The 15,636-nt window shown below is 45.0% G+C and overlaps 1 protein-coding gene across 2 annotated transcripts in view; it reads left to right on the top strand.

Moving 5' to 3' along the window:
- The window catches only part of ARHGAP40 (Rho GTPase activating protein 40), a 36,941-nt gene extending 22,566 nt beyond the window's left edge, over positions 1-14,375 (top strand). For both annotated transcript variants that reach the window (XM_081916882.1, XM_081916881.1), the window contains exons 7-15: positions 596-687; positions 835-912; positions 2,480-2,639; positions 3,575-3,657; positions 3,907-4,113; positions 5,223-5,363; positions 6,795-6,955; positions 8,955-9,010; positions 11,256-14,375. In XM_081916882.1, the coding sequence (XP_081773008.1) occupies positions 596-687; positions 835-912; positions 2,480-2,639; positions 3,575-3,657; positions 3,907-4,113; positions 5,223-5,363; positions 6,795-6,955; positions 8,955-9,010; positions 11,256-11,362 (1,085 nt within the window). In that variant the 3' untranslated portion in view covers positions 11,363-14,375. The remainder of the gene's footprint in view (positions 1-595; positions 688-834; positions 913-2,479; positions 2,640-3,574; positions 3,658-3,906; positions 4,114-5,222; positions 5,364-6,794; positions 6,956-8,954; positions 9,011-11,255) is intronic.
- Positions 14,376-15,636: the final 1,261 nt, after the last annotated feature.

Consider the following 15,636-nt stretch of genomic DNA (forward strand, 5'->3'; position numbering starts at 1 on the left):
GGATGTGGGTCTTGCAGGTATTGTCGAACTCCCGTTCCCCTCATCCCTGACCATTGGCCATGCTAGCTGGGCAGGTGAAGTCCAGTAATGCCTAGAGCACCACCATGGCTTCTCCATGCCTGATCTGAGACATGTATGCCTTGAAATGGATCTGCACGGGTTCCCCTGCTATCCCTGTAAGGAAAAGGGAGAGAGATTAGTGTGGACTAGCATTGGCTATGCACAATGTACACTCTGGCTAACTCTACACGGGTGCTTAGTATTATAAGTGGGTCATTGGGGTATTGCAGATGGGTCATTAGCAACAGCATTTTGTTTTCTTGTAATAAACAAAAATCCCTACCAAAATCTTGCTGAACTTTCTTTGATAAGGGCAAACCCGATGGGGTAGGGGATATAGGCCAGTATTTTGATTATAACAGTATTGTGTGAATGTGGCAGGTATCGTGATAATTGGCCCTATGTGATGTCACTTCCTGGATTTCTCTGGATGGCTGTGTGCCCTTATTTATTAATTGAGGAAACAGAAATATTTATTTATTTATAGATGAAGTATTTTTTTTTAACGCTTATAACACAGTGTCTTCCATTGCAGAGCGCAAGCTTTTTGGGGTTTCACTTGGCACTTTGTTAGAAAATGACGAAAAGCTCTTCCCAAATACCAGGGTTCCATTGATTCTGCAAGCAGTAAGTTTATTTTGCAACTTCATTTGTTTTTCTCCTGTTTTTTTTTCTTCCATAAAAAAAATAATCATTGTCTATTCTTTGCTTTGAGCTTCATTGACAGCTCCTTGTTGCCTTTTGGTGATGACGTTTTGCTGTCTTGTTTTATAGTTGCTGTCATGTTTAGAAAAGAAAGGTCTGGACACGGAAGGAATCCTAAGAGTTTCAGGATCACAGAGCCGCATTAAGGTAGAATTCAATGGTCAAATTAATACCCTATGAAATGTCCTTTAGTTCCTTGGAAACTTAGGTGTTCTTCATGAGAAGGTCACACTTCCCGCATAGATTTTGATCTACAGCAGGGGTCAGCAAACTTTTTCAGCGAGGGGCCAGTCCACTGTCCCTCAGACCTTGTGGGGGGCCGGACTATATTTTGGAGAGAAAAAATGAACGAGTTCCTATGCCCCACAAATAACCCATAGATGCATTTTAAATAAAAGGATACATTCTACTCATGTAAAAACACGCTGATTCCTGGACCATTTGTGAGCCGGATTTAGAAGACGATTGGGCCGGATCCAGCCCCCGGGCCTTAGTTTGCCTACCCATGATCTACAGCTACAGTATCTACATTCCCCTGTGATATACAGACGAAGGAGAGTGCTGGGTATGATCCAGACTAAGGTGGATTACTAATTTATTGTGGACAACCTAACACCTTCTGGTTGCTGAGATTCTTGAAAAAAAACAACAACAACCTTGGACTAGCAAGGTGATTGTGCCTGCACTTAAAGGGCAGGGACCTACAGCTTAACCTTCTCATCCTCACAGCTGGAAGGCACCTCAACCGCCATGTTTCTGGGTAATCATGGGGAAAGGTTGATGGTGGATAGAGGTCTGATGCAGTTAGGTCTTCATGCCCCCAAACAAGCATTGCAGTGGCTGTTCTTCTTTTCATGTGCAAGTGTGCATAATGGGAATCACTTGACACATATGAGTTCTGAGATCCTGAGGGTGCCCTTTATCCCTTCGTAAATGTAAAGTGGACTGGCAGACCCCAGAAGAAGTAGGTCACATAGGTCAACCCACCGCTGCTTTCAAGCGCACACTCAGTTCATGTGAGGTTAGTCAACGGAGAAAACCCCACAGTGCCTGAGCAAAGTGTGGTGTTGAAAGTCATGCTCTGGAACCTTCCGTAATATGCAGGAGTCTTAAGAGATTCCTCATCCGACAGGTTGGTGTGGAAAGTGTTCCCTGGGGGTAGATATTTGAAAACTACCCACATGGTGTCGTGCGTTAATGGATGCAAAAGGTTCGGTGTGTCTTCCTGTGCTTGCCGTTGCTTGTGGAAGTTTCACTGTGAATAACTTCTTTAAAAATGCAATAGCCTGTGTTTCCGGTCAGACCAGAAGGTCTGCAAAAAGAAATAGTCCTCCTTTTGCTGAACTCCAAGCCATAGAGTAACCTTCCCATAAGCCTGCTGGAGTTTTGAATTACAGCTCCCATCAGCCCCCCTCCCCCAGCATGGCCAATAGAATCCTAGGTGATTTTCCTCATGGAAACGTTTCCCTTGCTGGGACATCTCAGTCTTCCCAGTTCTTTAAAATGCAGTACTTTGTCACCAGGGAAAGAAATCCCACTTCTTCCCTTAGCCTGCACCCCAAACTCTGGTTTATTATTAATATTCATAGCTGCTTTTTATTGCTATGCTGTTGAAACATTGCAGTCATTTCTCCCCACCCCTTCCCATGTTTACTTTTTCCAAATCTTTCTACCTTCAGTATGTGACTTTCCCCTCTTTTCCTTTCCCCCACAGAGCCTGGAACAAAAGCTAGAAAGTGAGTTCTATACTGGTTTCTTCCAGTGGGATGAGGTCCATCAGAATGATGTCTCTGGCTTGCTGAAGAGGTTCATCCGGGAACTGCCCACCCCTCTGCTGACGGCAGAATACTTACCTGCCTTTGCAGCTGTGCAAAGTGAGTGAGGCCTTGGCCAAAGATATCAGGCCCTGCCACTGATTTCTGTCTTCTTCCTTGTTGAGTATATTAGGTGGCCGTTGTATAGCAGATACGTTGGACGTCAGATAACCAAGGTCAATTTCTTGCTCAGCCATAAAGCTCTCACTCAAGAAACCTTGGGCAAAGTCAGGCTCTGTACAGCTAAGCCTAAATTTTCCAGAGCTTCTTGGGGGAGAGTGTGATACAAGTGTCACTGACGGATGGTTGTGAGCCAGGGATGGGGAACCTGTTGCGCTCAAGATGTTGCCAGATGGTCAACTCCCATCACCCCAAGGATGACTGTAGTTGTAGCCCAACAGCAACAGGTTGTCCTTCCACACAGTAAGGGGTGGGTATTTTCAGGTGATTGAATAGGAACAACGGCAGGTATGCCATCCTCTTAAAGGTGTCTGTGTGTATTAAATGTTGGAGTAATCTGACATTTCTAAGGCCATGGGAGTTGTCTTCATCTTATGCTAAGCCATGCACGCTACTTAAGAAACTGCCTAGGTATTACATGCTGGCTACTGTGTATGAGAGGCAATGAGTGAGTATGAAATAGTGTGGCCCTGTCTTCTACTGGTATAGTCAAACCTCGGTTCCCAAACGCCTCCATTTTGGAACGTTTCGGCTCCCGAATGCCGAAAACCTGGAAGTAAGTGTTCCGGTTTTCGAACGTTTTTCGGAACCGGAACGTCCGACGCAGCTTCCGCTTGAGTGCAGGAAGCTCTTGCAACCAATCAGAAGCCGCTCCTCAGTTGTCGAATGTTTCAGAAGTCGAACAGTCTTCTGGAATGGATAATGTTCGACAACCGTGGTTTGACTGTATATAAAATGCAGTTTTAAAGAGGCTTCTAGGCCAATATTTTCTTCTTCCCAGTAATTTTGGATGTCAATTGTTCCTTCCATTACAGATATCCCAGATCTGAAACAGAGGCTGCAGGCTCTCAATCTGCTTATACTGATTTTGCCAGAACCCAACCGAAACACCCTGAAGGTAATATCGCCACCTCCTGGGGATCGTAGTGCCCTGATTGTAGAGTGCAGAATGATATACAAACTCGCCCTTTTAGAACTGTGGCATTGCTGTACGGACAACATTCTTACATCACAATGTTGCAAATACGTTGTCTGCAAGCACTCTCTCATATTCCTCATCTCAGAACCCAGAGACAATTTGACTTCTCTCCCCACTGCCTACAGCCGATGTTTGATAACGGAAAATAATTTTCCTCTCCTTTATCAGGCTTTGCTGGAGTTTCTGAGGCTGGTGGTTACCAGGGAGCGGAAAAACAAGATGAATCTTTGGAACGTTTCCACAGTCATTGCTCCAAATCTCTTCATGCACAAGGGGCTGCCGAACAAGATCCCGGAAGGGAAGGAGAAACAGCTGGCTGAGGGTGCGGCAGACGTGGTGCGGATGATGATCCATTATCAGGATTTACTCTGGACTGTAAGTTGGGGCCATATTTTCTGAGTCATCCTTGAGTTGCCATTGATAAAACTCTATATTGATTTTTAAAATACAGTCATACCTCAGGTTGAATGCCCTTCAGGTTGAGCGTTTTCGGGTTGCGCTCCGCTGCAACCCAGAAGTAACGGAGCGCGTTACTTCTGCGTTTCGCTGCTCGCATAAGCGCAGATGCTCAAAATGACGTCTTTTGCGGAAGCGGCAAAATGCGACACACACAGACGCGCCGTCACATCTTACATTCCATTCAGGATGTAAACGGGGCTCCGGAATGGATCCCATTTGCATCCCGAGGTACTACTGTAACCTTTTTGATATTTAAAATGGCAGCCGCATACAACAAAAGAGCCTCTTGGGTGAGGCCAGTGGCCCATCTCGTCCAGCTATCCTGATCTCACAGTTGCCAACCAGATGCCTATGGGAAGCCCAGAAACAGGACCTGATTGTAACTAGAGCTGGGAAAATTGTCTGAAACCGTATCAGATCATGATACTGGTTTTTGAGCTGGCAGTACATTGCAGTGGCCGGAGAGCCATGATATATTCCCAGCTCAAATTGCCTGCAGACAAATTGACTTTCCTCCCCCTCCTGCAGCTGATTTTTGACAAAGGAAATAATTTTCTTCACTCTTGGCCACTGTCTTCCTGTCTGCCTGCACCTTTGAGGAAGCCCCCCACCCCACTCCCTGGCTCGTGGGAGTTGGAGAGGTATGGGGACTTGGGCTGGGTGATGTATCTCGGCTTCCTCCCCTAAGATGGGGAGAAAGAAGCAGCCAAGGTACATTCCAGACATTGTGATATATCAGAATATCATGGAATTTAGCTGCTGATATATCACAGTGTTGAAAACAAGGTATTACCCAGCTCTAATTGTAACAGGACTCTTTGTGATACCAAGCAGCTGTTATTCAGAGCTGTAGGTACAGAGTTTTGGAATAAAAGACCCTAAAAAGAAGGTCAGACCTGCTGTGCCAGAAAGGTTTCCCTCCCATCCACCCTTCTCTACATACCTCCTGTTTCTCATCTCTTCCGGAGATACTTTCAGAATGACAACAGCCTCACACCTCTTTCTTTTTTTGCATTCCCTTTTAGGTTGCATCTTTCTTGGTAGCTCAAGTGAGAAAACTGAACGAGAGCAGCAGCAGGAGGTACCAGTTCTGTGACAGGAGGATCAAAAACCTGTTAAGGAAGATTAATCTGGACAAGGAGAAGACTGAGAAAAACCATGGCGAAGTGAGTGAAATCCTCATTGCCCACTGCATTGTCAATGCATGGTCAATGCATTAAGAGCATCCTTCACCAGGCTGGTGTCCTCTAGGTATTTGGACCTACAATTCCATAAGAACTTAAGAAGAGCCTGCTGGATCTGGCCCATGAATTCCAGCATCCTGTTCTCTCGGTGGCCACTTTGATCCCTGTAGGGGCTCAAACAAGACCCAATCATAAGAGCATTCTCTACCCTGCAGTTTCCATGAACTCCTATCCAGAAATATTGCTGCCCCCGCAGCCATGCTGGCTAGAACTGATGGGAGCTGGGAGTTGTAATCCAAAATATCTGGAGGATTCCAGGTTGCTGAAGGCTGCATTAGAAGATGGAACTGTGGCCAGCCAGGCCCACTTGCAATTGTCTTTTGGCACATGCAGACTGTAGGATAAGTCTTCCCATGTTGACTCAGAGTTAGATTGGATTTGCAAGCGTGAGTGATTTAGCAGAATAAGCTGGAAGAGATACAGACAGAAGTTTCAAGGAATTAGTGGGCCACTATCATGTTTGGCTGTTGGTTCTCAGAGAGGCAACAGCAGCAGTTGTAGGATAGGTTCATCATCAGAGCAGGGGATCCTGTACTTTGATGCCTCTTAGATCTGTACTTAAAACAAAAGAACTCTTCTAGTCTGAGGGCACTTCTAGGTTTTGTAGGTGGGAGCCAACCATGTTCTTACAGATTCACGTTGTGCAATTAAAAAGGGACTGGCATTCTGGTATGGCATAGTGCCTTAAAAAACCCAGAATTGCTTGAGACGACATTGTATAACCTCCCTGCCATCTAAATTGGAATGTATGCTCAGTGAACAGCCAACATATGTTTATAACCACTTTGCAAACCTTGTGCAAAAAAATCAGGATGAAGTCCAGTGAACAGGTTATCTGGAGGTGACCTGGGCCCATCTGATATTCTTTGTTTGCTTTTTTAAATCAAATGATTTTGTGTGGACCTTTTGGTTCTCAGAGGCAACCAAACTCTGAGATGCCTGGCATGCAGGTTTTGGGTTTTTTTAATTGCTGTATATGAGATTTGCTCAATGGAGAGAGAGAAATTATTTGCGTGGTCAACTGGCTGATGGTGAAATTTTTTGCTTGAAACAAACACTTCCCCTTGCGTGAACACCAGGGGGCACTCATGCTTACTTTATTAACGCTAGTCAAATGCTACTGCTTCTCACGCTGTGTGACTGAATCAAATTTAATTTTTATTGCTTTGCATCCATCCTGCCCTTTGCCTGCTTTTGGAGAAGTGCATACATAACCATTTTACTTGGAGGACAACAAGCATTTTCAAACAGAGTGTTTGATTATGTCTTCATGTTTTGTGCACACGCTTTGGATTTTCTTACATCTAAGTTTCCTCCCGCCGCCCCCCTAATGCTGCCTCCTTCATCTTCCAGCCATCCAAAATAGTGAAAGTCCAGGCTTCCCCCTTCCTAAAGGATTCCCTGGAAGTTCGCTTAACCAGTGGAACCAAAGCTGCAGATGTCCTGAGGCAGTTCCAGAAGAACCTCTGTCAAAATGGCTGGAATATTGTCAACACAGTCAAACTTATCAAGTGGTAAAAGCACCTCCTCTCCTTAGCTTAGAAGGAAATGTAGCTTGTCTTCTTTATGCGTGATTAGGCAGGAGGCTTTTTTAAATGTCTGTTGAGATGAGCAGCATTTAATGAAGGGGACTTCCGCTGTGTCACTTAAATCAGTCTTTTTGTTTTTTACGAGTGGAATCCAATGTAGAGCTACGCCAGTGGTCTGACAGTGTAAGAATTTCTCTGTGTCAAAGGAAACGTTCTCTCCATCTCAGATTTTACACTGAGGTCCAGCTCCGAGGGCCTTCTGGCAGTTCCCTCACTGAGAGAAGTGAGGTTTTGGGGAACCAGGCAGAGGGCCTTCTTGGTAGTGGCACCACCTTATGGAACACCCTCCCATCAGATGTCAAGGAAATAAACAACTATCTGACTTTTAGAAGACATCTGAAGGCAGCCCTGTTTAGGGTAGTTTTTAATGTTTGATGTCGTATTGTGTTCTAATTTGTTGGAAGCCTCCCAGAGTGGCTGGAGTAACCCAGTCATATGGGTGCAGTGCCGGATTTACATGATAAGCTAGACAAGCTATAGCTTAGGGCCCCTCTCTCTTGGGCCCTCCCCCCCAAAAAAATTTAAAGGGAAGAAACCCTGGATGTACATTTCCAAAATATAAGATAAAAACCAAACAAATTTGATAAAATTTGTTATGTGCAAATGGCTTTAGATACCTGTTAGGTCCATAAATTTCCATATAGCATATATTCAACACAAAAAACAGCGACAATTTGTTGTTGACAAAGGACAGCTGGACATATAAAGGGCCCCATTACCTTCAGTAGCTTAGGGCCTCATCAAACCTAAATCCGGCCCTGGATGGGCGGCATATAAATAATAACAAATCATTAATATAATTATCCCCACACAGCCGCTAAATGTCTTTTAGGGTCCCCCTCCCCCAATGGTCTGGAGCAGATCTGGGGAGTGCATAGGATGCATTCATGAGGGGCAGAAAGCACCATTGTTCATTGCTGGGGCACAGTAGTTGATAGCTGAGAACTGTGTGTTCCATGCATAGTGTGCAAATGTTTCTGGATACAGCGGGAGACCATCCAGTGGTTGTGGTCTTTTTAAACCATTGCTGGCAACTCCTTAGGTCAGGTTTGGGTGCTGCTCTTGAGAGCCCCTAACTTCAGAGGAAAGTTTTTTTAGGGTTGGGGGTGAAACTGCTATTGAGAGGAGAAGCTAAAAGGGTTTATGTGAGTATGAAACACCAGTCCACAGCCCAGGCTTCCAACTAAATATTAAAATACAGTAAAATACAGGGCTGCCTTCAGATGTCTTCTAAAAGAATACATATATATTACTTAAAAGGTAAAGGACCCTTGGCAGTTAAGTCCAGTCGTGAACTACTCTGGGGTTGCGGCGCTCATCCCGCATTACTGGCCGAGGGAGCAGACGTTTGTCCACAGACAGTTTTTCTGGGTCATGTGGCCAGCAAGACTAAGTCTCTTCTGGCGAAACCAGAGCAGTGCACGGAAACGCTGTTTACCTTCCTGCCTGAGCGGTACCTATTTATCTACTTTCACTTTGACATGCTTCCGAACTGCTAAGTTGGCAGGAGCAGGGACCGAGCAACGGGAGCTCACCCTGTTGTGGGGATTCGAACCGCCGGCCTTCCGATCAGCAAGCCCTAGGCTCAGTGGTTTAGATCACAGGGCCACCCTCGTCCATATTACTTAAAACGATCCATTACATTTAATGTGCATGTTTTTTTAAAGGCAACCTTAAAGGATATTTTCCAATTCACTATACCGTTTTAACATGAGCTGGCCATCCTCAGGTCTAGAACAGCTTTCCCCAACCTAATGCTTTCCATGGCTGATAGTCAGGGATAATGGGAAATCTAGTTCTGAGCTACAGCTGGAAGGCGCACCATGTTGGAGAACTCTTATTTAGAGCAATTCCAATATATATATATTTTAGCCTCTTTGTCTTGGAAATGGTTATAATTAGTGTGTGTTTTTTAATTTTGCAGTAATGGTTCGGTAGATACGATGAACCTGCTCTTCTATGAAGTCGGCGGCAACATAAGTATGTAAATTTGAACTGTTGTCATTTTTTATTTTTCATGGTGGGGAATGTGAGTTAGTGGGTTAAGAGGTGGGCAGCTGAAGCAAACAGTTGTCCTAGGAATGAATCAAAATAGGGAACCACTGGGAATTAGCAGGCCTAAGCCTTGCTGGACCACATAGGGTTGTTTAAAGGCATTTCCTTAATAACGCAAATAACCAAGTAAGCCGGTTTAAAAAATATGTTCAAAGTGGCTTCGAGCAAAGAAAACGGAAATATATTTCGAACAAAGAGTACAGAAACAATTTCATAGTAACAATTTCCTAATAATGATAATAATAATAGCAAAACAATAGCAGATATAATAATGTACAAAACCCACATTTCAATGCTATAAATATAACAACATTAACTAAACAACAAGCAGTATCCAAAAGCAAAAATAAGAAGAGAGCTTCAAAGTTTCACTTAGTCCTCCTGAAAACACTTCTCCCATTATGTGGTTAATGATTATGCCTCTATCTATTTTTTAGCCTTGCTTAGGAACATAGGAAACTGCCTTATAACAAGTTGGCTCATAAGTTCCTGTAGCTCTGTACTGTCTTGCTTATCCCATAGCCACAGCCTTGGATTCAAGCAGAAATCAAGCATTGCTTCTTCTAGCAGTCTTCTTCCAGCCCAGCACTTACACACCTCTGGCTCTTGTCCTTCTCACCAACACCCAGGTGTAGAGGGTGGCAGCACACCCATTTGACTTCTGGCACAAAGCCACTTTCTTTGTTACCCTAGCAACCCATACTTAGAGTGGCCTTTAGCTCACCAAAAAGTTGGCCTGGCTATTCCAGCAATTGAATCCTTGGTGGATTCAGGAACAAGAAGAGACTCATGCTTATAGGCAACCCACCCACCCCACAACTCACAATACTTGTAATCCAGAAAGTGATAGGAGATACCGTATTTTTCGCTCTATAGGACACACTTTTTCCCCTTCAAAAGGGGAAATGTGTGTGCGTCCTATGGAGCGAAGACACCATAGCCCCGCGACCCTCTCCCGGTTGGAGAGGTGACGTGCGGCTCTGGCAGGTGCCTCCATAGCCGCGCGTCACCTCTCCAGCCGGGAGAGCGCGCTCGGAGCTAAAGCAGCCCCTCGTGACCCTCTCCCTGCTGGAGAGGCGACGCGCGGCTCTGGCAGGAGCCTCCATAACTGCGCGTCACCTCTCCAGCTGGGAGAGCGCGCTTGGAGCTAAAGCAGCCCCTCGCGACCCTCTCCCGGCTGGAGAGGTGACGCGCGGCTCTGGCAGGAGCCTCCATAACTGCGCGTCACCTCTCCAGCTGGGAGAGCGCACGCGGAGCTAAAGCAGCCCCTTGCGACCCTCTCCCGGCTGGAGAGGTGACGCGCGGCTATGGCAGGAGCCTCCATCGCCGCGCTTCACCTCTCCAGCCGGGAGAGCGCGCGCGGGACTAAAGCAGCCCCTCGCGAGCCTCTCCCGGCTGGAGAGGTGACGCACGGCTATGGCAGGAGCCTCCATAGCTGCGCGTCACCTCTCCAGCCGGGAGAGCGCGCGCGGAGCTAAAGCAGCCCCCCGCGACCCTCTCCCGGCTGGAGAGGTGACGCGCGGCTCTGGCAGGAGCCTCCATAACCGCGCGTCACCTCTCCAGCCGGGAGAGCGCGGACGGGGATAAAGAAGCCATAGCCCCGCGACCCTCTCCCAGCTGGAGAAGTGACGCGTGACTATGGCAGCAGCCTCTCCGCTGCGCCTTTCCGCTGCTCCCAGACCTGCTCTTTGGGGCTGGTGGTGGGCTTCCCCCCGCCAGCCCCAAAGAGCAGGTCGAAAGGAACCTGAAGCCTGGAGAGTGAGAGGGGTCGGTGCGCACTGACACCTATAGCTCTCCAGGCTTCCAAGGTAGCCGCCTGAACGCACCTTAAATGGCACCTTGTTTTAGAGCGGGAAAACAAGAGGGGGAAAATTCTCCCACTCTTTGCACAGCGCTTCCTGCCGCTTTGCTGAAGGGGCGCTGGTCAGAGAGCGGAAGAATTTTTTCCCCTTGTTCTCCCCCCTCTAAAACAAGGTGCGTCCTATTGTCCAGTGCATCCTATGGTGCGAAAAATACGGTAATATTTTCCAAAGTCCTGACACTGTTAGGGACTTTATTAAATAATCTGAAACTAAGTTACCCAAAGTTACCAGGCACAGGAGGAATAGTGGGATCTATATTTTTGTGGAATGGTTTCTTTAAAATAAATCTTTTCTCTCTATCCCAACAGGTGAACATTGCTTGGACCCAGACACATACCTCTTAGACCTGTACCATGTGAATCCTCATGCAGAATGGGTTATAAGACAAAACCCATCTTTTCCAAGGACACTCTAGGAAGACTGGCAAGAGGGAAATGACCTAGCTGGAAATTATGTTAAACAAATAGTCAAATGGGGCCGGGGGGATGAATTTTTTATTCCTGGATTTTTATTTTTATTTTAATGGGAGGCTGTGAAAAAAGAAGCGATTCCCTTTAACTGTTCGCATGAACTTGTGGCTAATTGAAGGGTTACATTGGGGTAGCAGAGCTTCTATAGGATGTGACTGCCTGTAGTAAAGGACTTCTGGAAAGAAAGTTTTAAAAAGAGACAGTCTTGTCCTTGAAGAAATTGATGGAGATCATCTGGGTTTGATTCTTTTAATGCGCAAGCTTCAGGTTTTCACATTAGTGGAAAGACACCCCAGTGAACAAATGTGCTGCCATGTAAAGCCTGCATACGTTCTAAAGAAGTAAGGCTTCTCAGATAGAAGCTTGGGGTTATCTACATTTTGCTTCTGAAGGTAACCAAATTGCCAGGAATGTAGAGGAGAAGTTCTGCCCTCAAAATGCTAATGTCCCAAGCACAGTGTTGGTGACATTTTAACTATGCAGAACTGTAGGTGTGTAATGTCTTCTGGGATGCAGCCTTGACATTGCAGTTCAGTGCACAAACGTGTATTTGTGTGTGCACACACAGTTCCACATACATGTTGTTATTTGATTAGAGCAAACCATCTCAGTATTACTGTTTAATTCAACCTTTTTAATATTCAGATTGGATTTCACATCCCTGTCTGGTTGTAATATTTTTTTCCTTTAGAGAAACTCCCCAGCAGAGACTTGTCTTCCTATACTGGGCCCTAACAAGTCTTTTTGTTATGACCAAGACAATCCAGAAACACCTGAGCCATATAATGTTCTTAGTCTTTATGTCTTCATTGTTTCTTTGGTGTTGCATTTTTAAAATGTCGTGTTTGTAGGTATATTTACCAAAAGCCTGTTGAAATGGTCTAGTTTGTTCTAGAGAAAGCGATGATCTGTACTTAAAAATCCTCCTTTCCTTGTTTGCTCACATTTTTTAAAAGGCCAAAATATCCACCTAAATGTGTAGAGGGTTTCTCAAATTTGGTAGTTCTTAATATCTGTATTTTGCACTTGTGACTTAAAAGAGGGCCTATTTATTTTGAAAATGTCAACTAATAGAGATGTTTAAATGGTTGTTTCATGTTACCCACTTCCAAACTAGTGGATGTGAGAAAGCTAAACCCTTTCTCAGCCCAACACCAGAGCTGATGTTGTCAGAAGAGCAAAATATGAACACATATGCCAGAAGATTGCCTCATTTGGACATAAAAGGGTTTAGAAGGAAGCATTTTGTCAGCATAAGAAAGGAATTCGTGCTTGAGGGTGGATGAGTAGGGCAGGGAGTCCACCTTTAATTCAAACGTGCATTGCACATCTGATCTCTGTAGAAAAGCAGCTTTGGAAGAAAGGAAGCAAGTATCTGAAACCCCATTTCTTCTTTTGCAGCGGGGAGGGGAGAAGCTGCTTACACTAGGAGGGAAACGGTTAATGCCCCTCCCTGCTGCTCAGCTGTCAATCATGCCCTCCTAAGGCTGCCTTTTGAAGAGAGGATCAAGGGCTGTTGCCTGTAACATCTGGTGAATGAGTTGCCATACGGATAGGAAGAAAGCAAATTAACCGGTGAAGTTACTTTCCACTTGCCCTGTGCTTTCTTTCCTTAGGTCCATTTATAGTCTCATCTGACTGCTTACCCTCCAGTGTAAATGGGTGGCGTTGAGAGGTGATGCGTGGGTAGTTCACAAATCCCTTGGGGCTTTATTGGAGGTCGGAATGAGAAATTGCATGAAGAGGTGTCTCCTGCTAAAAATGGCAACAGCATGTAAATCTCCCCTTCCTTCCCCCTGTGTAAGTTTGAGTCGAACCTAGCCCCATGTCTTGGTATCATTACTGCCAGTGTTTTCTTTCCCCAGCCTCACTGACGGTCAGTGCTGGGGGCAAGAAAGTAGGGAATCATGGTGACATCACAACACAAAGCAAGTTTTATTTAACCATACAGATGGAGGTGGGGAATAGTTCACACGGAAGCTGTTCTCTTCTAAAGCTGTGTCATTTTGTTCTGACCAGAGTGCAGGAGTCATGTCTTGCTCAGCATAAACATTTCCAAACTTTGCATTTCTCATCCTTTGTAGACTTTTACCAGAGAAAGGATAGGTGCAGAAGTCCATTAGAATTTTCTGGAAAAGTACTAACAGATGTAATGAGCAACACAGACTGGATGACTAAGATGTGCTTAGGAAAGTATCTACATGGCACAGCACAGCCTTAAAAGAATACAGAATTGTCTACAAAATCCCTTGAGTATTTTTTTTATAGGTATAGCACACTCTAAATCCACTGTTCAAAATCGTTTCATGCCAATGCATTGAAAGTAGTACAGTACAGTCTTCCCCAACCTGGTGCCCTCTGCATACTCCCACCCAGCTAGCATGGGGAATTTTCCAGGAGTGATAGGAGTTGTAGTCCAAAGCTTGGGGAAAGCTGGTATAGAACTTTAAGAGCATAGCAGGCTTGCCAAGCAGAGGGTATGCTTTGGTCCTGTATGATAAAGGGTGCAAGGTGGCAATTTTGGTAATTCAGAAAAGGTCAAGGTCGAAGGGAGGCCAATCTCTGCTTCCAAGTTTTCAAGTTTTGTACTTGGGGCCAATTTGAACGAATAGTTTGGGGGATGAAAGAAAATGACTCGGATTTGTCAAATGCTAACAGAGTAATGTGAAATGAGTATTGCAAAAAGCTATGTGTGCAGGAGCAAAACCTGAGAGAAACTAACATTTGAGGGGGAAAGATGGTGTAGGCCCAAATCTGTCCATAATATTGACAGTCTGTCATCACTTTCACTGTCTTTTTGTGTCTCTAGAAATTTTATTGATGGCAGTTAAAGTGGCAAGGCATAAAATGGTAAAGCTCACTTGTGTGTGTGCGTGTGTGTATTTTTTTAAAAAACGATGGTTTATATTATTTTTAATGCTGTATTTAATCAATAAAGAACTAGATACGTTTCCAAAATGTCTTCTGTTTTGTAATTTATTTTGTCAGTTGCTGGATTTGTTTTTGTTGATGAGAGAGGTTCTGTGAACTAAAAACAACAACAACAACGGGGAAAGAAATGGTTTTGTACTAGACTAAGAAGGAATGTAAACAGTAGGAAAACACACTTCAATAGCTAAGAAGGAGAGTAAGCAAAGACCCAGAAAGAGATACAACATGGGATCGAGACATGGTTTTCAAATACTTTGTTGGTCTCTCAACCAGTGGCCTTAGAAGTAGAGTCCAGAAAACATCCAGTTTTGTTCTAACATGAAAAGGGGTTTTGGCTCTCAATTCAACTTCCAGATTGACAAATCACCAATAAGCAGTGGTGGTGCAGAACCATCATCTAGTGTCACTGCTGTTTACCTGGTTGCAAGTAGTTGAAGCCAAGCAGTTTCACCAGAGGAATTGCTGGATTGGCCAGTCTCTTAACCTCTTGCCCAGTCTGGACCAGATAAGAAACAACAATGCTGGAGTTGGGAGGGAGATTCTGTTCCACCACATGCACACAGCCATTGTGCCATTGTCAATAAGAATAAGCAAAGCCATGACTCCAGAACAATTTTTAAAAATGAATCAGATTAGCAGTGACAATGAAATACTGTGATTTCAAACAGATGACATTCTGTAATAAATAACATCCCCCAGACCCCAAAGAACAATGTATTCCCTTGCCGCTGAGAAATTTTGTACCAAGCAAGCCTTCCTGGATAGTGACATTCACGTGTCAGGGATGGGGAACATCTGACTTGGGGCTGAAAGCAATCCTCAAGCTCTCTCCCTCTGGACCTTGGTACTTTGCCCAGTCTATGCCCCCTTGCCCAGGGGTACATCCTTGAACCATGATAATGCCTCTTGCTTGCCTAGATAGATGTCTCTCTTTGTGTGTGTGCACAGTATATGAGCACTGCATGGTTGCATAAAGGAAACAATCCCATCCACTGCCCCATTTGCTATTGACACATAGGCCCCAGAAGGTTGCCTTTGGGCGGAAAAAGGTCCTCCACCATTGACCCAGTGGATGCCACAGCCAACAAAGCTCTCTAATTACTGCCTGACTATCCAGAAGGTGGGAAGACTCTAAGAAGGGCAGCAGAGGATGATCATATCGGGGAGGATATGGTCTTTAAGACACTTGCAGCCGAAGCCATCTTCAGGTCATTTCCAGCCCTTTCCTAATTGTGCTCATAGAGTGGGACCCTAACTGTGGGCATTCAAGTGGATGAGAGTAGAAGCC

The sequence above is a fragment of the Podarcis melisellensis genome (genome assembly GCF_964234715.1).
Source record: "Podarcis melisellensis genome assembly, chromosome: 6".
In the NCBI taxonomy this organism is placed as follows: domain Eukaryota; kingdom Metazoa; phylum Chordata; class Lepidosauria; order Squamata; family Lacertidae; genus Podarcis; species Podarcis melisellensis.